The sequence below is a fragment of the Phalacrocorax carbo genome, chromosome 21 (genome assembly GCF_963921805.1).
Source record: "Phalacrocorax carbo chromosome 21, bPhaCar2.1, whole genome shotgun sequence".
Taxonomy (NCBI): domain Eukaryota; kingdom Metazoa; phylum Chordata; class Aves; order Suliformes; family Phalacrocoracidae; genus Phalacrocorax; species Phalacrocorax carbo.
This window is the reverse complement of record NC_087533.1, coordinates 638,386-662,183: the sequence shown is the minus strand read 5'-3', so window position 1 is coordinate 662,183 and position 23,798 is coordinate 638,386. Positions and strand designations below refer to the sequence as shown.

Here is a 23,798-nt window from a genome sequence, read left to right as displayed (position 1 = left end):
GCAGCCACTTTCAAAAGGGTTTTATATTGCAGCTCATTAAATTGTTATAATACCTGTTGTTTTAACTTGCAACTGTTGTAATGACTCTTTATTTCCTTGAATGGTCTCTGCCTCCCCTGGGAAGGTTCATAAATGCCCGGCGGCGCATCCTGCAGCCAATGCTCGACGCCAGCAACCCAGACCCAGCCCCCAAAGCCAAGAAGATAAAATCTCAGCACCGGCCCACCCAGCGGTTCTGGCCCAACTCCATCGCCGCTGGTGTCCTGCAGCAGCAGGGTGGCAATTCGGGGACAAATCCTGATGGTAAGGACAAACACTGATGGCTCCTTCCCTTCCTGGATAGGGTGGCCATGCATAAAATTATGGCTTTAATTGGTAATTAAGGATTTCTAGAGCCCCTTAGTGCACTGTGGGGGAAAAAAAACCAACATGTAGAAGGCTCATGCGAGAAGGTCCTTCCCATTGGCCATCACAAGGGCAATGGGGCTCTGCCATCTCAGCACAGGAATGGCCTTCAAGGATCACTGCGTAGGGGGCATCGGAGAATCATGGAATCATTAAGGTTGGAAAAGACCTCTGGGATCATGTCCAACCACTAACCCAACCCAACACCCCCATGGCTCCTAAACCATGTTCCCAAGTGCCGCGTCTACACGTCTTTTAAATACCCCCAGGGACGGTGACTCCCCCACCTCTCTGGGCAGCCTGTGCCAGGGCCTGACCCCTCTGGCAGGGAAGGCATTTTCCCTCACACCCAACCTAAACCTCCCCTGACGCAGCCTGAGGCCGTTCCCTCTCGTCCCGTCACTGGTGACTTGGGAGCAGAGACCAGCCCCCCCCTCACTCCAGCCCCTCTCAGGCAGCTGCAGAGAGCGAGAAGGGCTCCCCTCAGCCCCCCCTTCTCCAGGCTAAACCCCCCCAGCCCCCCCAGCCGCCCCCCAGCACACTTGTGCTCCAGACCCTGCCCCAGCCCCGCTGCCCTTCTCTGGACACGCTCCAGCCCCTCCAGGCCCTTCTTGTCCCGAGGGGCCCAAACCTGAGCCCAGCATTCGAGGTGGGGCCTCCCCAGGGCCGAGCACAGGGGCCCCATCCCTGCCCGGCTCCTGCTGGCCACACCAGGGCTGACACAAGCCCGGGGGCTGGTGGCCTCCTTGGCCACCCGGGCACTGCTGGCTCATGCCCAGCCGGCTGTCAGCCAGCACCCCCAGGGCCTTCTCCGCCGGGCACTTCCCAGCCCCTCTGCCCCAGGCCTGGGGCGCTGCCTGGGGTTGGGGTGACCCAAGGGCAGGACCCGGCACTGGGCCTTGTTAAACCTCACACAACTGGCCTCGGCCCATCGATCCAGCCTGTCCAGGTCCCTCTGCAGAGCCTCCCTGCCCTCGAGCACATCGACACTCCTGCCCAACTTGGTGTCACCTGCAAACTCACTGAGGGTGCCCTCGATCCCCTCTTCCAGATCGTTGATAAAGACATTAAACAAGGCCGGCCCCAACACCGAGCCCTGGGGAGCCCCGCTCGTGACCGGCGGCCGGCTGGATTTAGCTCCGGTCACCCCAACTCTCTGGGCTTGGCCACCAGCCAGTTTTTTAATCCAGCAAAGAGCACACCCATCTAAGCCATGAAAATCATAGAATCACTTGGGATATCTTCTGCGGTGCTGGGGAGAGGATGGAGGGGGAGGTAGGAAGAAGAGATGAAACAACAAAAAAAAAAGAGAAAAAATTGCAGATGAAATGAGAAGACAGATGGGAAGCAGAAGATGTAGAGAATGAAAATGAAGAGGAGCAGAGAAGATGAAGAGAAGGTGAAGAGGGCAGAGATGAGCATCAACCAGAGACGATGAGAAGAGAGAAGATGAAGAGGGGTGGAAATCAAAAGAGGATAAAGAGACGATCCGCCCAACCAATTTGAGCATAAACTTGCTCAGAAATGAAAGTTTCCTGTTATTTAATGAAGATACATTAGCTAAAAAAATTAAAGGTTGGACCTTGGGGAGTGGCTGGGACATGTGGGACACCTTACAGGGTGCTCTGTCTAGGTGCAGCTTTTTGCTTGGGTTATTCTTGGTTTATGCCTTTTTTTTTTTTTTTGGTCCTTTTTATATTAGCTGGGGAGTCTTTATTTCTCTCTCTTTATTTTTTTAACTTCAGGCTCGCTCAGCATGGACAACCTGCAACCCCTCTCGTCAGCCACGGCCACGATGGCCATGCAGCAGGCCATGCTGGCAGCCCATGATGACTCCCTCGACGGCACCGAGGAAGAGGAGGAGGACGAGGAGGACGAGGACGATATGGAGGAGGAGGAAGAAGAGGAGGAAGAGCTGGAGGAAGAGCCTGGTGGCCTCCAGGCAGCGCCTGGAGCCGACCTCGGCTTGGACCACAGTGACTCACTGGAATAGCTCCTCCTGCGCCCTCCCCGATTCATTGATGGCACCAGAAACAAGACTCCTGCAAAAATGCCAAAAAAACCAACCAAACAAAAAAAAACCCGGCAAGAACAAAAACATAATTGGTGAGAAAAAAGCGAATTGGAGGTGCTGGCGGATGCCCCGGCTACCCACGGGAGCACGGGGACCACCATGTCGGCACGTGGAAGTGAAGGACACATGTTTACAAGGCACATATTGTGGCCAGATTAACCTTTTTTTCAGGTTTTATTCTTATTTTCCCCTTCCCCCCCCCCCCTTTGTTTTTGGTAAGAAAAAAGCATTTTAAGGGGAAGCTGTTTTCCCCGCGCGATGCTCAGATGCTGTTGGGTGACAGCAGGTTTTTCACTGTGGGCCACCACATCCATCACTTGGATTTCTTGGTGCAAAAAAAACCCCCCCAACATCCCAACCCCAGGACTGATGCTTTTTGGGTTTTTTTTCCCCCAAAAAAGATGAGTCACAGGCATAAATATCGGCACGCGGGGAAAAAGAGAAAATCAGCGAGTGCAAATTCCGCTTTGGGTGGGATCTGAGGAGGGTTTCGCACTCTTGACCCACTGGATTGCCCAAACCTTCCTGTTTTGGCCCTGATGCTGCTGCCATTTGGTGACTCTGGATGCAACTTTCTGGAAAAGGGAGGAAATTCCCCCAAATCCTTTAATTTATGTGCTCAAACCCCATCAAATCTGGAAAAAAAAACCCCAAACCCCACCCCATCCTCATCCTTAAGGGCTGACACTGGATGCAGAGATGGGGCAAAGGCTGCTGGGAGCGAGACTTTCCCAGGGCGTTTTGGCACCAAGTCAGGAAAAAAGGGGGGGGGGGGGGGGGGGGAGGCGGGGGGAAGGGTTTTAAAAATACAGATTTTCACCCAAAACTGAATGGCAACCCCTGAGATTCACCCGGGTGGAAGGAAATTCAATATTGTTGCTGGAAAGCTGGTTTCTCCCTGATATTGTCCACTGACGTGGGAAAATGGTGGAGTTTTACCCCAAACGAGCCACAGGGGAGGGCGGCTCTGCAAAAAAACCAACATATTTTTGGTTTTTCTTTAAATGCTGACAGAAGGGTGAATTTCACCTTAAAACATGGTGCGGGAGAAACGCAAAAACAAACCTGGGTAACGCAGGGGAAAAATAGAAGAAATTTTCTTCTGCAGGTTCCTCTCGTAAATGCGGGTTTCTGCAAGGATATCTTTTTTTTTGTCGGCTTTTTGCCGGTTTTGTCCTTTTTTTTTTTGCTCTTGAGGAGTTAAGAAAAAAAAATAACAGCAGCCGGGGGAAAGAAAAAAACCCGAGTGATGCAATGGGCAGAAAAGCCTATTTTTCGATACTGATCTGGCGTGAATGTAATCTGTAATTTCATAAAGGATTCATTGTAATTTAGTATTAATTCATGGCCATTTATTATAAAGTGCTACGAGATGAGGTTTCGCAGCTTTTATTTTCTTGGCAGCTTCTTCCTGTGAGTGGAGAAGCCCCAAAATGGGTGGAGAACGCCCCAAAATGGGCAAATAACCCGCCAAAACAGGCAAAACTCACCTCAAATAGGCAAAATCAGCCTCAAAATGAATTAACCCAAATCTGCAATGAAGTGATGTGGTGCAAATAGGATTTAAACTTCCGAAAGTGCTGCTCCCCCCAAAATGAGTGATGTTCCCCCAAAATGTCATGCCCTCCCCCTAAAATTAGTGATGCTCATCCCAAAATGAGTTATATTCTCCAAAAATGAGGGATGCCCCCCAAAAATGATGCTACCCAAGAGGGGCAATCCCCCCCCCAAAATAGTGATTCTCCCCCCTAAAATGAGTGATTTTCCTCCCCAAAGTTGAAGTGTTTCCCCCAAAAAGTGGTATTTCCCCCAAATGAGGGATGTTGTTCTCCAAATATGAGCAACGGTCCCCAAAATTAGTGTCTTTCCTCAAAAACTAGTCTTTTTTTTTGGAGCAGTGCCCCAAAAATGATTGATCTTCTCAAAACTGTGACGCTCCCCAAAATGTTTCCCCCAAAATGAGCAATACTCCCCAAAATGAGTGATGTTCCCCCAAAATGATGCTCTCCCAAACCAGCAATCCTCCCGAAAATGAGTAAATCTCCCCCAAATAAGTGACTTCCCTGCAAATGACTGAATTTGTCCCCAAAATGACTCTCCAAAAATGAGCAATCACCCGCAAATTAAGGACTGTCACCCAAAAGGGGTGACAAACCCTAAAACTTAGCAGTTCTCCCCAAAACGGACGCACCCCCCCCCTCGCCATGAGCCACTGCTAATTAATGGGTTGATTTTCGGGGTGGGGGTGGGGTGGGGTGGGCGGGGGAGGGTGATTTTTGCACAATTTTTAGCAGAAAATGGGAAAAATACCCTCAAAACGGAATTTACAGCTGAATTTTGCCCCTCCGGTCACGGCAGCTGCCTGCGGCACTGCAGTGGGCTGAGCGCCCAGCAGCTCCTTAGCCATAGATTTGCATACTTTATGAAGTGCTGAATATTCATGAGCATTGCAGCAAAATTTCCTTAATCGTATTTTCTGCCAAAACAAAAAAAGTGCATTTTTTTTTCTATTGAAAAGTTGCAAAACAACGTCGCGAGCAGGGGATGAAGACACCGGAGGCCGGTTGCTTAATTAATGAAACGAATTCTTTATTTCCCAGCTGTGCAAAGGTGGGGGGAGTGGGGGGGCGGGGGGGGCTGCAGGCGACCCATTTTCCTCCGGTTTGGCCCCGTTTTGGGGGGGCGCCGGGGTGGGGTGGGGGCGCGAGGGCAGCGCCGCATCAGGTCGGGCAGAGCACTGCAAAGAGAGAGGTCGTGGGTGTGCACCGGCGCACACACGGGTGCACCAGGGATGTACAGGGGTGCATAAGGGTGCACAGGGATGCACGATGCTGTGCAAGGGTGCACGGGGATGCACAGGCTTGCATGGGGATGCGGGATGCTCCGTGAGCGTGCACAGGGACGCATAAGCACGCACAGGGATACATGAGGATGCTGCAGAGGGATGCACCGTGCTCCACAAGTGTGCGTGGGGGTGCACAATGATATACGAGCGTGCACAGGGATGTATGAGGATGCACAATGACATACAACCATGCACAGGGAAACAAGGTGCTCCACAAGGGTGCACGGGGATGCACGATGCCCGAGTGTGCACAGGGATGCACGAGGCTATTCAATGATGCATGAGGATGATGCATGAACGCGCAGGGGGATGTACAAGCATGCATGAGGATGCATGAGCAGACACTATGATGCATAAGGATGCGCAGGCTTGCACTTGGATGCACGAGGGTGTGCAAAGGTGCACAGTGATGCATGAGGGTGCACAAGCCCGCACGGGGGTTGTGTGGGGATACACGGGGGTGTGCAAGGGTGCAGGAGCGTGCACACATGAGCATGCAGAAAGGATGCATGGCTGAGCACAAGGGTGGGTAGGCACATAAGGATGCACAAGCATGCATGAATGCTCCATGAGGCTGCCCAATGGCTGCAAATGGGGTGCCCGGAGGGTGCAGGAGGACCACGAAAGGGATACTCAAGGAATGTGCAAGATTGGTGCACGAGGTATGCACAAGGATGCAGGAGGCTGCACAAGAGATGCACAAGAGCTGTGTGGGAGATGCACAGGAATGCACAAGCATGCCTCAGTGATGCTCGACGGGTGCCCAGGAGATGCATGGAGGATGAATGGGGGGATGCTTGAGGGATCCACGATGATGCATGAGGGGTGAAAGGGGGTGCACAGGGGTTCATGAAGCTGCATGAAGGAAGCAGATGGGTGCAAGGAAGGTGCAAGGAGGATGCACAATGATCTATGAAGGTGCGTGAGGTCCTTGAGGGATGCATAGGAGATGTACCTGGGCTTCAGAGAGCGCTTGAAGGATGCACCGGCGATGCAGAAGGGATTCACAGAGGTGCATGAAGGATGCATGAGGGATGGACACAAGATGCACAGGGATGTGCAGGAGGTGCATGAAGGACGCAAGGGAGACACACAAGAATGCAGAATGGATCCATGGTGGATGCACGGAGGCACAAGGGCTGCAGGGATGGATGGCATGGGGGATGCATGGAGCAAGCAGGTACCTTTGAGGATGTAGTCCGTGAGCAGCGTGGGCACCTTCTCGTTCCCCTCCTTCATGGCAAACAGGACTGTGAGTGGGAACAGAGCTGTGAACCCAGCCCCGCAGCCCCCCAAATGTTCCCTCCCCCCCCCCCAAACCAGCCCCACAGTCACCACAGAGACACTGCCAGAGTTTCCCACAATGCACCAGGCCTGAGAGCAACCAAAACAAGTGCTTTTACCCCTGACCAGACAGTCCGTGGCAATGCAGAATGGGTGTTTTACCCCAAATCGGCACCGGTTTGTGGTGCAAAAATGGGAGTGCTGCAAAATCAGCTGTGTTGCGGTGCTGCAAAACAGGCAATCACACCCCAAACTAGCTGCGCTGCCGTGCTGCAAAGTGGGTCTTTCCCCACCCCTGCAAATGGGCTTCATTGTAATGATGCAAGACGGGCAATTGCACCTCAAATTGCTCATGCTGCAACGACGCAAAAAACCCAAACAACCCACCCCAAAGGGGACTGCACCCCAAACTGGCTGCGTTGCACTGATGCACCCACATCACAGCCCCTGCAGCAGTGCGAAACGTGCACTTGCGTCCCACGTCTGCCATGCCGCGGCGATGCAATAAGGCCAGTTATGTCCCAAAAACAGGCAGGAATGAATACTCACTGTTAGTGAGCATTTGCAGGTCCTCGACGGAGGGCGGTGACCCCTTCTTCTCGTAGGGAATCACCGTGTTCAGGTACTGCAAATTAAAAAAAAACAAAACCCACCCCAAAAACACCCAGATGGCACAAACCTGCCTGTATTTTGTACCGCCTTGAGACAAAACACCCTAAACCGGTGCAAAAGCAGAATACGTCTCTGATTTTTCCTGCACTTGTATTTGATTTGCAGGTATTTGGGGGGGGGGGGTATTGAATTAATTGCATGCTGCAAAACCTGCCCAAACGCAAACCCCCTGCTTAGGGAGGATTTTTTTTGGCTGAAAAATGGTGACTTTTCCAAGATGGATTAGGGGGTGTATGGGATGGAGTGGGGCTGTATGATTGAAGAATATTTAAAAAGGGGTTTTGGGGGATGCAGGGGAAAGGGGTGCACAGTGTAGGGGGGGAATGGACATATCTGGCACTTTGGGGCGGGGGGGGAAGGCACCTGCTTCTCATTGGTGGTGGGGCTGAAGGTCTGGCGCAGGCCTGAGTGTAGGATGCTGGAGATGCCCTCCATGCTGAAGCGCTGGGGACACATGTGTCGCCCTGTCACCTCCCAGGGACACGGACATCGCCTGTGACACCTCCCTTGGCACCGACATCTCCCCGACTCCCACCCACGTCCCTGACATCCCCGTCCCCCCACCCCTCATCCCCCTGCCCCATGTCCCCATCCCATGTCCCCCTGTCCCATCCCATCCCCCACCCCTCATCCCCTGCCCTGTGTCCCACGTCCCATCCCGATCCCGCATCCCCGTCCCGCCACCCCTCATCCCCCTGCCCCACGTCACCCTGTCCCTGCAGCCCCCATACCCCTATCTCCTCTCCCACCATTCCAAGTCCCCCCATTCCCTCTGTTGTCCCCCCACTCCCTGTCCCCATGGCCGCAGCCTCCCCCACCTTCCGGGGCATGTGGTTCCCACGCTCAGGATGCCCCCCTTGCAGGCTCAGCCCCCTGTCACGACGGCGGCGACGGGCGGCCTCCCGCTGCTCCCGCTGCTCCCCCTGCACCGCCAGCAGCGCCCCGATGAATGCCGTCTTCACCTCCTTCTCGAAGGCCAGCTCGTCCCGCCGCGCCAGCTGCGCCACCAGCTCCGCCGACAGCGCCCGGCTCGCTGCCTCCGCGCGCCCCGCTGCCGCCGCCAGCTCCCGCGCCGACAGCCGCCCCAGCCCTGCCGCGGCGGGCAGAGACGGGCACGCGCCCACAGGGAGATGCACCGTGTCGTTAGAGACGTGCACGGTGCAATTGCTAAGATGCAAGGGGCGATTAATAGGCTGCCTGGTGCAATTGGTGAAACGCCTGGTGCAATAAATCCCATGCACAGTGCAATAAATGAAACAGTGCAAAACCTGCAATGCACAGTGCAACTAGTGAAATGCCTAGTGCGACTAGTCATACTCCTGGAGCCATTACTGAAACGCCTGTTGCATCCAGTTACATGCCCGGTGCATTCACTGATGTGCCGGGTGCAATTAGGGAAAGGCACTCTGTGATTTCCAAAACGCTTCGTGCGGTTGGTGAGATGCACGCTACAATTATTATGATGCACAGGGCGACTCGTGGGCTGCCCAGCGCAACAGGCGAGGCGCTCTGTGCGGGAAGTGCAACGTGCGCTGCAACTTGGGACACGCCTGGTGCAATTAGTGGGATGCCCGGTGCAATTCGTGAAACGCAGAGTACAAACGGTGACATTCCTGGTGCAGTTAGCATCATTCCCAGTGCAATTAGTAAAATGCCTGATATAATTAGTGACCTGCCTGGAACAACCAGTGAAATGGATCGTGCATGAGCGAAACACCTAATGCAATCAGTGACATGCCCAGTGCAATTAGTAACACACCTGGTGCAATTAGTGATATGCACAATGCAATTACTGGCACATCCAGGGGAGTTAGTGACATGCCTGGGCAATTAGTGACATGCACGGTGCAAGTAAACACACCCATCTTTTAGTGAAATTCCCAGGGCAATTAATGAAATGCACAGTGCAATTAGTGAAAGGCACACCGAAACTGTTAAAATGCATCACGTGATTAATGAGGGGCACGGTGCATTTATTGGACCACCAATAAATAAATACATTGTGCAAGTACCAAAATGCCCAGTGTCATAAATAGAAGGCCCAGAGCAATTACAGAACTGCCTGGTGCAATTGGTGACACACACGGTGCAATAAATGAAACACGCTGTGCAATTAGGGAAATGCGCAGAGCGATCAGTAGAACGCCTGGGGCAATCGGTGACGTGCACTGTGCCGTTCGTGAGAAGCCTGGAGCACGGTGCATTTATCAGCACGCGCACACTGCATGTAGAGAAATGCACCACGTGCTGCTCGGTGCAATCAGTTAAATGCATGCTGCACGGTGTGCTTAGCAGCATGCACAGTATTCCTGGGGAAATGCATAACGCAATTAGCGAAAAGCACCATATTTTCCACATTTTTAGGAAAATGCATGGTGCACAGAGCATTGTGGCACGTGGTGCATTCAGAGGAGCGAAACGCTCAGCAGAATGCGCAGTACAGTCAGGAACGTGCACCACGCACAGCTCAGCGAAGCACCGGGCGCGTTCAGTTGTGGGCACGGTGCTGTCAAGAAAACGCATTTCCTGAAACGCCCAGCAAAACGCAGGGCACGCCAGGTGGTTCTGCAAAATGCACGGCAAGCGTGGCCAGGAGCTCAGCGCACGCAGAGGAAGGGCGGCGCACAGCACCGCTGACACCAGGCATGGCACGTTTATTGAACGGCATGGTGCATTCTGCAAAACGCTGAGCGCTTCAGGGAAAGGTGCGACATGTTCAGCGCAACGCATTCGGTGCGATGCATGATGCACTTTGCAAAATGCAGGGCACTCTTGGCGGAACCCCGGGTGCCTTTAAAGCAATACTAAAAAGCAACACCCACGTGGGCTTCGTTTTTTTGCTGAAGAGCCACCTCCTGGCCAAACTGTGTGTAGACACTGGGACAGGGAAGCCCTGAAGCCTGGAGAGACTCAGTTGTCCAGTTTGGTTGGAATTGCCCCCAAAAATTGCCTGGCCCAGATTTTGCTGGCCGTACCTTCATGGGAGCAGTTGTTGTTGAAGGCAGGGGAGAAAGCACGCAGCTCATGCAGAAGGATGGGCTCCATGCCCCCACCACCACCTTTGCCTTCAGCGTCGGCCTCGGTTTCCTCCTCCTCCTCTTCCTCCTCGTCCTCATCACCCTCAGGGTCGGCCTCGGGGTCGGGCGAACTCTGCATCAGCTCCTCCAGCTCCTCGATGACCTGCAAGGCACCAGTGTCCTCCATCTGCACCTGCACCCTACCTCCATCTTGCATCCTCGCCCAGCACCCCACAGCTACATACCACACCTGCACCCTGCATCCACGCCCTGCACCCATGCCTGCAACCTGCTCCCTTCGTCCTGCATCCTCCACTTGCACCCCCATCCTATACTTGCACCTGCATCCAGCATCCACACCCTGCACCCCGCAGCCGCATCCTGCCTCCGCATTTGCATTTGTACCCAGCACCCGCGCCCCATGTTCCCGTCTGCACCCAAAGCCCACATCAGCACCCACAACCTGGACCTCCGCCTGCATCCAAATCTCTATCCCACACCCCACATCTCACATTCCAAGACGGGATCTGGTCCTTTTTTTGTGCTTCCAGCACATGGCCATGGGGCTGGGGCAGGCTGAGGCCCTGCTGGGGGGATAAAGCCTAGCTTTTGGGGGACACGCAGGGGTTTGGATGCCCACAGGGGCCACAGGTACCTGCTCAGCCGTCAGCAGCGGCTCCTCATTGATGCCCGAGTCTTGCTCGCTCTTCTCGGTGAGCTCCTCCTCCTCCTTCTCGCATAGCTGCGGGAGACACAGGCTGGGCGGCCGCGGTGGCATGGCCCCAGCATGGACACACGGCCCTGGCTCAGGGAGAGCCACCAGGGAACCGCAGCTCCAGGGGACGCGCTGCACGGGGCGGCTTGCACGGGGGCATTGCATGGAGACATCAGATGGGGAAGACGTTGGACGGGGAAGACGTTGGACGGGGAGAAGTACAGGTACATTCGATGGAGATGTTGGATGGAGGGATGTTTTAATTATAGATTGGACGGTGACACTGGATGGGGAGATGTGGGAGATGCTGGATGGAGATTCGGGAATGCTGGATGGGGAGACAACGGATGGTGAAGCTCAGTGGGGAAGAGGTCAGATGGAGACATTGGATGGGGACATTAGATGGGGAGATGTCAGAGGGGAATGCTGGATGGGGAGGTGATGGATGGAGATGTTGGATGGGGAGGCATCTTCTTTTTTTTACCACCTTTCACAGGTTATTTGACCTTTTTAGCAGAAAATAACCCAAGAAATTTACCTTCTTCTTCCCCTTTAGCACCAGGCTGTGTAGTGTTCAAACGGCTTAAATTAAATGGATTTTGGGGCATCTTTGCAGCCCTCCTACAACCCCAGGTGCCTTCACAGCATGAACTCACTACGACAATGAAAACACTATTTTCTACCCCCAAAAAGACACCACTTCACCCCTGGCTTGGGGGCAAATTGGCAAAAACCACATTGCCAAACCAATTTTGCCTCTTTTAGTCTGTTTTCCTCCTAAAATTGGACACCCACTGGGTTGGTGCTGGGGCACCTTAAAAATACCATTAGTTTACAGTACCCTGATGGTCACTGAGCCTTGGGGCTGATTGACAGCTGTCAAGCATCACCAGGGAGTCATGCAGGGACGGGGGGTTTTGGGGAGCCAAGGTGGGGGCTGCAGCCGTACCTGGGGGTCAGTGCCGTCGGGGGCCTCAGCCCCGGGGAGCAGCCAGGGCTGGGGGGAGCCCCGGGGGGCAAAGCCGTCGGTGAGAGCATCCCAGACCCTGCAGGGAGGTGGGTGGTGAGTGGCAATCCCAAAATGTTGCCTCCCAGAAAGACGTCTCAAAACAGTATGCCAAAGTGCCTCAACCCACCCCCCCCCGCCCCAAAATGCAGCCCCAGAAACGTCCCCAAATACTGCCTGGAAAAATCCCCAAACGCCACAGAGATGCCTGAAATATCCCAAAACACCCCAAATGCTGCCCTAGAAGACTCCAAAGCTTCTCAAAATATAATGAAACACTGCCCTGAAAGACCCCAAAGTACCCCAAAATTCTGCCCCAGCACTTGCGATTGCCATCAAAGTAACCCAAAAAGGCCACTGCAATGTCCTCAGATTCCCCTAAAACACCACTCTGAAATGCTGCAAAATGCCACCCAAAACATCACCACAATGTCCTGAAATGCCCCAAAACAGCCTGAAATGCCCCCAAAGCCCCAGAAACACCCCAAAATGCCACCCTAAAACACTGCCCCAAAGCCCCAGGAATCTCCAAAAGGCCCCAAAACACCTCAAAATGCTGCCCTGGAACACCTCAGAATGTCCCAAAATATTCTTCTGAAACACCGCAAAATGTCCCTGAAGGTCCCAAAGCTCAAAAATGCCCTGAAATGCCCCAAAATGCCATCCTGAAACACCTAAAAATGACCCCAAAAGCCACATTGCTCCAAAATGCCACCCTGAAATGGTCCAAACCACCCCCCACCCCCCAAAAAAACCCCCAATACTCTGAAGTGCCACAAAACATCCCAAAATGCCACCTTTGAACATGCAGAAATACCCTAAAACGCTTCCCTGGAAACAGTGCCCCAAAATGCTGCCCCAGAACACCCTGAAACATCTCAAAATGATGCCTCAAAAACACCACCCCAAAAAGCTCTCAAACACTCCGAAATACTGCCCTGACACCCCAAAACACCACTGTGAAAGACCCCAAAATGCTGTCCTGAAGCACTGCGCAGAAACACCCTAAAATGCCTCAAAAGGCTGCCCTGATACCCCAAAGAAACACCCCAAAACGCCACTGTGATGCTCCAGTACACCCCCAAATTGCCCAATACTCCAAAATGATTCTGCAACGCCTAAAATGCCTCTAAACTTCCCCAAATGCAGCCTTGGAACATGCTGAAATGCCCCAAAATGCAGTCACAACACCCCAAAATGCCACCCTGAAACACCCCAAATTGTCACCTTGAAACAGCCCTGGAACACCCTAAAACTACCCTGAAATACCCCCAAAACTGCCCTGAAACACCAAAATATGCTGCCCTGAAATACCTCCCAAAACACCCTGAAACCCCCAAAACCCAGCTGTGATGCCCTGAAACCCCCAACCCCCCCCCCCCCCCAAATACCCTGAAATGCCACCCCCAACACACAGCCCTGAAATACCTGGAAACCAACCCAAAACTGCCCCAAACCACCCCAAAACATGGCCCTGATGCCCCAAAATGCACCGACCCCCCCACCAAATTGTCCTGAATTCCCCTAAAGCCTCCTCTGCACCACTACTAGGGGTGCCCGATTCTCCCTTGGACCAATTTTGCCCAATTTCACCCCAGAAAAGGTGCATGGGGGAGGGGAGGGGGAAATGGGAAAAAAGGGGGGAAAAAAAGGAGGGGGGAAGGGGACTAAAAAAGGGAAAAAGTGTGAACAAGTGTAAAAAAAATGAGAAAAAAGTGAAGAGATGTGAGAAGAGGTGAAAAAAGGTGAAAAGAGGTGAAAAACAGGGAAAAAGGGGAAAAGGGGGGAAGGGAAAAAGAGGGAAGGGAAAAACATGGGGGAAGAGGGAAAACATAAGAGGAGAAAAAAGCTGTAAAGAAGAAGATGGAAAAAGGGCAAAAAGGGGAAAATGGGGGCAAAAGAGGGGAAATGGAAGAAAAAATAAGAAAGAGGAAAAGAAGGAAAAATGGGGAAAAGGGGGAAAAAGGGGGAGAAAGGGAAAGATGGGAAAATTGGGGATGGGAAAGAAGGAAAAGGGGTAGAAGAGGGGAAAAGGAAAAAATGGGGGGAAATAGGGGAAATGGGGAAAAAGAGAAGATGTGAGAAAAATGGGGGAATGAGGGAAAATGGGGAAAAGGTTAAAAAGTGGCAAAAAAGGGAGAAAAGAGGGAGAAAGAGGAAAAATGGGGAAAACAAGAGAAAAGAGCTGGGAAGTGGTGATGCTGGGAAAAAGGTCAAAAATGGGGACAAAGGCCAAAAATGAGGAAAAAGGCACACAATGAGATTAGAAAATTTCTCCCCAATTAAGGCAAACCCACAGATTTCCCCACCACAAACGGCATTTTCGCTCCGATACGGCACCATGCCCACGCACAGCCCGATTCCCTCTAAACCGTCCCCAAACCGCCTGCCCCTCCCCAGCCCCACAACCGCTCAGTTTACCTCATCTCCCACCTCCCCTGATCTTAATTCCCCCCTAAATTGCCTATTTCACAAATTAATGCACAAAAATGTGCACGTCGAAAAGACCCCACGTTCCTATTTTTAACAAAAATACAGCAGATAAAAGGTAAATGATTATCCCCCAAAATTTGCCCTTTTTTTTTTCTGCTCTTAAAGGGCCAGCACCCTGCAGGGTCAGGCAAGCAGCAGATTTCTGGGTTAATTAGGGCAAGAATTGGTTAATAATTAGGAAAATTCAGCATTTTTAAGGCCCCAGCCCATCCCCCACCCGTGCACACAGGGCTTATTCAAGAGGGAGATAAAAAAAAAAAAAGCCCTGTTTTGCCCAAACTGACCCACAAAGACACAATAAGCAGCACAAAGCGGCGCCGTGAGGCAGCTGCCGGCGACAGCGCGGCGCTCTGGTACTGGGCCATCATGGCTTTTTCTCTGAAAAAACCATCAGTTTGGGCGATTATGAAAATCAATTCGGCCTCAGTGGATTGTGGTGGGAACCCCCCCTGCCTAAAACAAACAGGTTTGGGGGCCTTTGGGTTGAAAACAACCGGTTTGCGCAGTGAAAAAATGAGTATTAGGAATTGTAGCCTGGGGAATAATCCCAATTAAACCACAAAAAAAAAATCCATTAGAAAGGTGTTAATGTATAAACATCACTGGAAAACCCCGCACAAATATTGCGGAAAATGGCATTTTGCTACCAAAAAAAAAAGGGTTTTAATGAAAATTTAGATTTTAATGCTCTATTCACACCTTACTCAAGGTTTACACTCACCCCCCAGGGGGCTCTCCTGACATGAGCCTGCCGTGTCCCCCTGCAACGTGACGCGGGGCACCTGCTGTGCCTCCTTGTAGGAGGCTACTCCAAGGATGCTACACAGCTACTCTGAAGTGCTGCGTGATCACACCACAGCACAGGGGGCTGATTTGCATGCGGTGGAGATCTTGCAAGCAGGCAAGTAGGTGCAATAGGCTCCAGAGGGGTGTTACTCATAGGATACTACACTGCTACTCTGATGTACACGACTGCGCTGCACTGGGGTAGGCTGGTCTGCACACCAGCGGCATAGCACATGACCATGCGAGGAAGCATGTGGGCCCAAGGGTAGCCTACTCACAGGATCCTATAAAGCTACTTCAAGGATCCTATACTGCTACTCATAGGATACCGCGCAGCTACTCCAAAATGCTGTGTGACTACGCTGCGATGCAGGCGGCTGATTTGCACGTGGGGTATACCTTGCTAGCATGCAGACCCTGATAGAGTCCTTATTCATAGGATACTACAGCACTACTCCTGACATGTATGATCATGCCGCAATGCAGAGCTGGCCAGGGAAGTCTCACAAGGGTGTGAGGAGGCCCACTGGCCATGAGGGGGCTTACTCACAGGTTACTACACCGTTACTCTGCTGTGTTGCAAGACCACGCTGCAGTGCAGGGAGCCAGTCTGCATTGCGGGGGGGAGGTTTTGCGAGGAGGCACAGGAATGGCGGAGGGGGGGGGCCTTACTCACTCCTCATCCTGGAGGCGCTCCTCCTCCTCCTGCGCCTGGAGACACCCCCGCACGGGAGCCAGACCCTCGGTGGCAGCATCATAGTTGCGGAAGCAGACGGTGAGCTTCTCGTCGAACTCCTGCACCAGGTCCTCCATCGACTTGAAGCTCATCATCTCGGCTGAGAAGCTCTCGAGCTCAGCCAGCGCCAGGTCCGCGGTGCAGTGTGGGGTCCCCCCATTGTCCCTGGGCCCCTCCTCAAACTCCTCCTCCAGGCTGACCAGGGGCGCCTCCATCCTCCTCAACGCCGATGCGCCACCTTAGCTGCGGGGAGAGGGTGCCCGTGAGGCACCGGGTTACTCCCAGTTACAACACCAGGGCTCCTGGTCCCCTCTGCCACTGCCGTGCTGGCTGAAAGCCTACTGTCAGGGCTATTACACCACCAACAGTTATCTCTGTAGTATCCTATTAGTATCACAACAGCATCTTAGTACTGTCTTCATAGAAATATGCTGATATCCGGACACTGTACTAGCAGTACTTCATTAGTGGCAACGAAAGTATCTTAGTGTGACCTTGATAGTCTACAAAAAATATAACACTACCTTTTTTACTGAACCAGGAGTATCCTTATAGTATATCACTATCTTAGTAGTGCCCTGACAGTACCATACTAGTGTCAGTACCCCAATAATTTAAATGTTGCCCTAATAGTATCCCAGAAGTATCTTACATGATCTTTCCTAGTCTCCTTGTAGTATCTCAGAAGTATCCTACTGATACCCTACTAGCATCCCGACAGCATCCTACTAAGAAATGAGTACTGCCCTGAGAGCACCTTAGCAGCACTGTGATAATATCCTGGTATTATCATACCCTGATACTACCGTAGTAGTATCCTACTATGGCCTTGTGGAATCTCAGCAGTGCCTCGATCGTCTTGGGAAAGTACCCCAGCGGTACCTTTTGGAGTACCCAGGCAGCATCCTGACAGTACGTTTGTGCTACACTGCGTGTATCCTAGTAGCAGCTACTGAAGAGCTCAGCATGGCTCTGATGTTGCACCAGCACAGGTAGTAGCATCCTGCTACTTCATCAGGAGCATCCCAACAGCATCCTAGTCCCTGAGAGTACCACATATGAGAAGTGTCCTTAGAGGATCCTAATAGTGGTGTAACTGTTACCTTAGCAGTGTCCTGGTAGCATCCTGGTAGTGCCCTGATAGTACCTTACTAGTGTTCTGGCAACCCAGTAGCACCCTCAGAGCATCCTGCAAGTATCTTAGTGCCACCCTGGGAGTGCCTTGGTCTGCAGAGCATCCTGACAGCATTTTAGTAAACTCCTAAGAGCATCTTAGTAGCATCCCAGTGGTATCCTGAGAGTATCTCAGCGGTATCTTGATAGTATCTCACTACTCTCTCTCAAGGTTGCTGAGACTATCCCAGTAGTATCTCAGCAGTAGCCTCATAGGAAGCAAATAGTAACCTAGTAGTAAGCCCAGCAAAGGTGCCCCAACCCACTCACCCAGCTCTGGCCACGCTTCCCCTGGGAGGGGGAGGAGAGCAGAAACACGCTGCAGCTTCTGGGGGAAAAGCTGGCCAGACTGGGGCTTTCAGTGCTGCCCGTGCACATGTGTTCTCACACTCATGTGTGGCATGTCTGCATGCCCACCATGCACACGTGCACCCCCACACACATGCCACACTGAGTACGCGTGAATCTCCGCACGTCTGCACCACGCACCCCCACACACATACGGGGTGTATGCACATGCCTGTGCGTGTGCTTGAGGGTGCACGCTGCACACACGTCATGATGCATGGGCGCAAGGAGCGCATGCACATACATTGTGCATGATGCATGCCTACACGCTCTGCAGGTGCAGACCCTGCGCCTGCCTGCGCCTCTGCAGACGAGCAGCTCGATGCATGCATGCAGCGCACACGCACAGGGAGGCACACGTGTACGAGGGGTGTGTGCAGATGAAGGGACACGCATGCGTGGTGCACACATGCGTGCGTGCTCAGACGGTACATGCGTGTTGGGGTAGGTGCGTGCACAGGGGTGCAAGCAAGCACTGCACCTCCACATGCATGGACCCCCCCCAAACTGTGCAAGGATGCAGCTGTACATGCATGCACCACTGTGCATGCGTGCATCCCTCTGCATGCACATCAAGCGTGCGCCATGTACCCCAACGTGCCTGCACTGTTCACACACGCCTCCCCCCGAGCACCCTCAAATGTGACCCCCCCAGCTGCATGCACACACCTGCGCATGCATGCGCTGCGCCTGCTGCAGCCCCTGCCCGCACGCAACCCCGTACATGCAGCTCTGTGCATGCACACACCCGTGCACCGCATGTGCGTGCACCCCCGTGCTTCCACCCCCCTAGAGCACCCCAAAACGCCCCCAAAGCACCTGCCTTTGCCCTGCGCCCTCCTCTCCCCCCACCGCAGCGCGTGCGCGCCCCGCCCTTGCACAGATGCTGATGCGCAGCCGAGCACACCCAGGGCAGGGAGCGCCCAGCGGCCCCCCTACCCTCAACACGGGCACCCCCCACAATGCACCGTGGCGCCTGCACCCCAATGCTGCACCCCCGAAATCCCCTCCCCCCGCACGTAAACGTAACGGCCAGCGCACCCCTTAATGCGGGTGCCCCTCCGCCCCCCACAATGTACCGATACGGAGCGAACCCCCCAACCCAGACACTCCACCCATGCAGGCGCCCCCAGACGTACCCCGGATACACCCCCAAGCTCCCTCCCCCGCTCCCGCACGCCAGCAAACCCCCACTGCACCCCGCAATGCATGCATTATCCACCACACACCGCGGCGGCGCGCTCCCGATGCACACCCCCCCTACACACCCTGCACGCGCCCCCGGGGGTGCCCGCACCCCCCTGCCATCCCCGTGCTCCACCTCAACGCCCCCCCCACCCCCCGCACGCAGCAGCAACGCCCCTTGCACCCTCCGCCGCCTGCACCCCGCGCGGCTGCACCCCAACCCCGTCCCTGACGCTCGGACACCCCCCTTCAGCCCCGCACCCACCTGCGGCCCCGCATCCTCCGCGCAGCGCAGCGCCGCACCGAGGGCGGGGAGGGGAGGGGAGGGGAGGCGCCTCGGTGCGCACGCGCTGGGAGGGGGTGACGTCACCGGGAAAGCGGATGCAGGTCGTGGGCAAGCGAGCCCTGACGTCACTCCTCCCCCTCCCAGGGGGGTGGTCTCCGACTCTCTTTTCCGAGCCCATAAATATTGTTGAAGGCTCCTCCCCCCCTCCGCCCGGCCCCCTATAGCTGTTGATTTAGACACACGCACGTCTGTGCCAATGGGTTACTTACATTATAAATAGAAACTTAAAGAGGAAATAAAGAGGAAAGAATATCTCCAAAAGACCTCATTAATGGTCAAAAAAATCTTATTCCTCACAAAAGTATAAAAAGTTTGTGTTTCTTTATTTGTTTTAAAATAAACATGTTTTAGAGCAACGGGGTCATGGTTGCTGCTTTTTTTGTTGTTGTTTTTTTGAGTCTCGGCTTAACAGTCTGCAGTGCAGCCCTATGAAGGTCTGGTTTTAAGCTCAGTTTTCCCTGATACCAGGTTTAAGTTTAGTATCCCCAGACACCGGCTTTAACGGCTGGCCTCATGCAGCTACAGGGACGCAAAGGGAGGACGAGCATCGCCGGCTGCACTCGCCGACTCCTTTTCCACGCCGGTTTTTATCCCAGAGGCGCAGAAGAAGGGCTTCGCCACTGGCACACAGCTTCGTGTCACTCGTTTCAAGTGAGAGACCTCAAAAGACCCCCCCTGCAGCGCTGCGTCCAGCTCTGGGGTCCTCAGCACAAGAAGGACGTGGACCTGTTGGAGCGGGTCCAGAGGAGGGCACAAAAATGCTCCGAGGGCTGGAGCCCCTCTGCTGTGAGGCCAGGCCGAGGCAGCTGGGGTTGCTCAGCCTGGAGAAGAGAAGGCTGCGGGAAGACCTTGTTGCAGCCTTTCCGTACTTAAAGGGGGCTAATACGAAAGACGGGGACAGACTTTTTAGTAGGGCCTGTGGTAATAGGACAAGGGGTAACGGTTTTAAACTAAACGAGGGTAGATTTAGACTAGATATAAGGAAGAAATTTTTTTATAATGAGGGTGGTGAGCCACTGGCACACGTCGCTCAGAGAAGTGGGAGATGCCCCACCCCTGATGATGAGGCCGGGGCTTTCCGACTGCTGGAGCAGAGCAGCCACGGCTGCTGTTCGCACCCTTACTTTGGCGCCCTTGCTGCCTTGCTGTGACCGCTGTCACGTGCACAGTTGCCGACAGACAGAGCCCTCGGCAACAGGGAACGGCCGTGACCATCCATGACCACAGGTCGGATTCGATTAGGATATAGCGGAGTCCTGCCGGGGGGCCGATGAAGTCGGTCCTCCTCGGAGCAGTGGTTCCTGCAGTCAGGGGCTCTCCCGTTACGTCGGGATGCCACCTAAGGCAACTCCTTGAGGTGAGACCCCTCAGCTGCTTTGGTGAGTGACTGCGCATTCTGGATCCTCATTCTTAAGAATAACCTTAAGAATTCCCAAGTCGGATGAGCAGTGATAGTTCCCGCCTGGCGTCCTGACCCTGTGATTACCTAACGTTTCCTGGAGAGTTAAATCGCCTCATCCTGCCCCAGCAGCTACTTGGCCGCCTGGGACATCACAGGTGCCTGCACATGCTGGGCTCCTGTTCCCCTCCTGCCTTCAAAGCCACTCAGCTACAAGTGGCATCACAAGCCAGGCTCAGAGTCCTGCCCTAGCACCTACTCAGCCACCTGGGACTTCGCCTCCACCGGAGAGACCAGGTGCCCTCGAGGTTACACGCTGCACTACTAAGCGTTGTACAGCCAGAGCTACTTCTAGGTTTCTAGCTTGGAACTTGTTTGCAGTAAGAACAATGATGATAATTACAATAATGATGATGCAAAGAAGAACCCGGGTTTTAATAAACGGGCTGATATGGCTATCAAAGAAAAGGCCAAAGTCCCAGACCCGTGAGCTCTCCCAGCGTAATGTATTCCTCCTCCTTACCAACCCTGCCGACTGCATTCTTGCCACCGGCGCAGTCTCTCCAGGAGACTCGGAATGGATCTAAAAATAAAGAGTTATCATTCTTTTTTAAGTAAATTGGGCAGAGCCAGGTTCCGCCTTAGCACCTAGGTTTGTCACAGCTCTTGGCCGTTCCTGGATGCTGTAACACACAGGTAATGCCACTCCGGCAAGGCCTGGTGGGGTGGTGGGATGCCCCGACGGTCACGGAGTGACCTGCGCTGCTTGTACTTGGCGGGGAATGTGCTGGGATTTCCGCAATATCCGTGCCCCACTGCTAGGAGGAAGCCCTGTGGTCTGCTCTGAGGGCACAGGGGTGCAGTTCATTTCCACTGTGAGGATGCTAAAGGCAGCGTTTGTGACGGATGCGTGTCCCAAGGGTCCTTAAACACGCGGTTGGGGGGGGCAAGGGTGCTCTGCCCTGGGCGTGGATGGCAAGGGGTGAGCAGCGGGAGCTGCAGCGGGACCTGCGTGGGAGCAGCACAGGTGCTGCTGGGGCCGGTTGGAGACGGTTCCCACCAGCTCCAAAAGAGATGTGAACAGCCATCGCCTGCCAAACCTCTGCCAGTCGGGGGAGCCCGCTGCCCCCCGCTCCAGACATGTTGGGTGAGAGAGGCAGGAAGAAGCAGGGAAGGGCAGAAGGAAGCCCCTAAGCACTTACAGCCCGGTGTCGCCATGTGGGGAGATGGCGGGGGTGAGCCCCAGCGCGGGGAACCCCCTCCTGGTCAGGAGACAGTGAGGCGGGGGCAGCCCCCTGGAGCCCCTGCCCACTGCAAAGCCCCCTGGCAGGGCCTGGGCGGGTGGGGAGGGGGTGGGCTGTGTGCAGCCCCTCTGTGACACGGTCTGGGGTCACAACGGGACAGCCCCACATCACAGTGGGGACAGCCCCCTTTTCCCGGGTCGTGACCAGCATCCACCCCACACACGCCGGCGAGGCAGAGGTGACTCCAGGTGCTGGGAGCTGCTCTCGCCACCGCGCTGCTCCGGAGGAGCTGCTCTGCAGCGAGGAGGAGAAGGCGGAGAGAGGCAGTGCCACAGCACTGGGGCTGCTGAAGGGCACACGAGGAGGAGGAGGAGAGCAGAGAGCAGGAGGCTTTTTGCAGGAAGCAGGAACGCCACCGGCCAGCCACCTGCTGCAGTTGTTGACCTGGAGCAAGGGTGGAACTAAGATGGCAGACGACCGCTTCTTGCGGCCTCACTTGTGTCCAACGATTAGGAAGCTCAAGAGTTCTGGTAAGGCCTTCGGACCCAATTGCGTAAGCGTTGCCGGGTCAAGGCCATCTCTGAAAACAGGCGTGGAAAGCCCGAGGGCTGTGGGGGTGTCTGCTCGGGGCTGGTGACTGCAAGGAGGGACCAGCCTGGCCATGCCTAAGGGCTGGGGGGCTGATCCGGCAGCCAGGGCTCCTGGTTCTCTTCCTGACGTGGCCCCTGCCTTCCTGGGGCACCCCAGGCAGAAGTGCGTGGCCCCAAAGGGCTGCTCCTTGCCGGGTGGTGGGCGGTGCCACCCTGAGCTCGTGTGTGAACGGGAGAGCTGAAGGTGCTCGTGGGCCGTGTGGCGTTGGTCTGTTTGGAGGTGCGACACAGGGAAAGTGGCCCCTGCTGGGGAGCCACCAGGGCCTGCCCTGAGCCTCTGAGGTTCTGTGGAGCACAGCACCCTGCCCTCGCTGGCGTGGCAATGCACTGCTGGTTTCCCATGGCAGCGGGTCACAGCCTGGAGAGCTGCGCCTGAAAGGAAAGGAGCTGCCTTGGAGGCAGGCTGAGGTGTCCTTTGGTTCTTGCCGGGCTCTAGAGAGGCCGTCTGAAATGCCTGTGCTCAAACTGCTTCGGTCCCTGGACAGGAGCGGGCTGAATGGCTTTGAGGGTGCTGCTTCAGAGCGTGACATCTCTTCCCCTTGTTTTTCCAGAGTTTGCTAAGATTTGGGCCAGCTCCTCATGGTACCTCGGCCAACAGCTGGCTCTCCACCAGGTGGGGCTTACCTCCTTCTCCTCCCCTCACATCCTGATGAAGGCCGATGAAGTCCTGACAGCCCTTTGCCTTGGAGTGCAATTGTTCTTGCCCTTCCTTGAAAGCAGAAACGATGCCCCGGCGTGACGCTGCGATGCGCAGATGTGCCACGCACCGCCACCTCTGCCTATTCAGCTGTGCAATAAGGTCCAGGCCTAGGGTCAGAAAAAGCGCTAGGCTTCTGGGGCTTCTGGCGTCCCCATGGCCAGAGTTGCATGACAAAACCTGGGAGGCTTCAGGGCTTATTCCAAGTGTGGGAATTCCCCGCCCCGCCTTTCGTCTTCTTGAGCCAAAGGATGGCTGTCAGCTTTTCCTGCACTATTGGGTTCTTCGTGAAGGTGAAGGTGAAGGGGAGCGAGAGGGAAAAGTGCAGATGCAGTTTGTCCTCTCCCAGGGTTTCCAAAGAGCCCGCCTCGCTCCTTTGTGCCTAGGCCTGGGCAGGGCGCTAAGCACCATCCCCACTCTCTGACAAGCCATCCCTCTGTCCCTCCAAGACTTCTTCTGATCCGCCATGTCACCTGTTTCAGGCTGTCCGCATTCCTGGACTTGGGACTTTTGTGGTTGTCAGACAGCGAGTAGCCAGCAAGGAGAAGGGCCTGGTGGTTGTGGAGAGACCCGTGTTTCACCTTGCAAACACTCTGGCGCGGGATCATGACCTCCGATACGGCTGCATAGACATTCCTGGTAAGCAGGCAGACTGAAAGGGGGGAAAGCAGGGGAAAGCCAGGGCAGAAAGAGGGGTTGTTCCAAAACCCAGCGACCACGATG

At 54.5% G+C, this 23,798-nt stretch overlaps 2 protein-coding genes across 7 annotated transcripts in view; one reads left to right on the top strand and one right to left on the bottom strand.

Moving 5' to 3' along the window:
- PKNOX2 (PBX/knotted 1 homeobox 2) overlaps positions 1–3,855 on the top strand; it is a 91,843-nt gene extending 87,988 nt beyond the window's left edge. For all 3 annotated transcript variants that reach the window (XM_064470767.1, XM_064470768.1, XM_064470766.1), the window contains 2 exons: positions 125–303; positions 2,151–3,855. In XM_064470767.1, coding sequence (XP_064326837.1) covers positions 125–303; positions 2,151–2,398 — 427 coding nt within the window. In that variant the 3' untranslated portion in view covers positions 2,399–3,855. The remainder of the gene's footprint in view (positions 1–124; positions 304–2,150) is intronic.
- Positions 3,856–5,047: 1,192 nt separating this feature from the next.
- FEZ1 (fasciculation and elongation protein zeta 1) lies at positions 5,048–19,105 on the bottom strand. 4 transcript variants are annotated; one of them, XM_064470832.1, is made up of 10 exons: positions 19,005–19,105; positions 15,974–16,276; positions 11,962–12,058; positions 10,953–11,039; positions 10,256–10,460; positions 8,099–8,370; positions 7,644–7,724; positions 7,158–7,233; positions 6,509–6,574; positions 5,048–5,216 (listed from the first exon to the last, which is right to left on the bottom strand). In XM_064470832.1, the coding sequence occupies exons 2-10, from the start codon at positions 16,246–16,248 to the stop codon at positions 5,200–5,202; spliced, it is 1,176 nt and encodes a 391-aa protein (XP_064326902.1). In that variant the 5' UTR covers positions 16,249–16,276; positions 19,005–19,105; the 3' UTR covers positions 5,048–5,199. The 4 variants fall into 4 exon arrangements, with proteins under 4 accessions (XP_064326902.1, XP_064326905.1, XP_064326904.1 ...); XM_064470835.1 differs by having other exon boundaries at positions 8,243–8,370; XM_064470834.1 differs by having other exon boundaries at positions 10,340–10,460.
- Between the last annotated feature and the right edge of the window lie 4,693 nt (positions 19,106–23,798).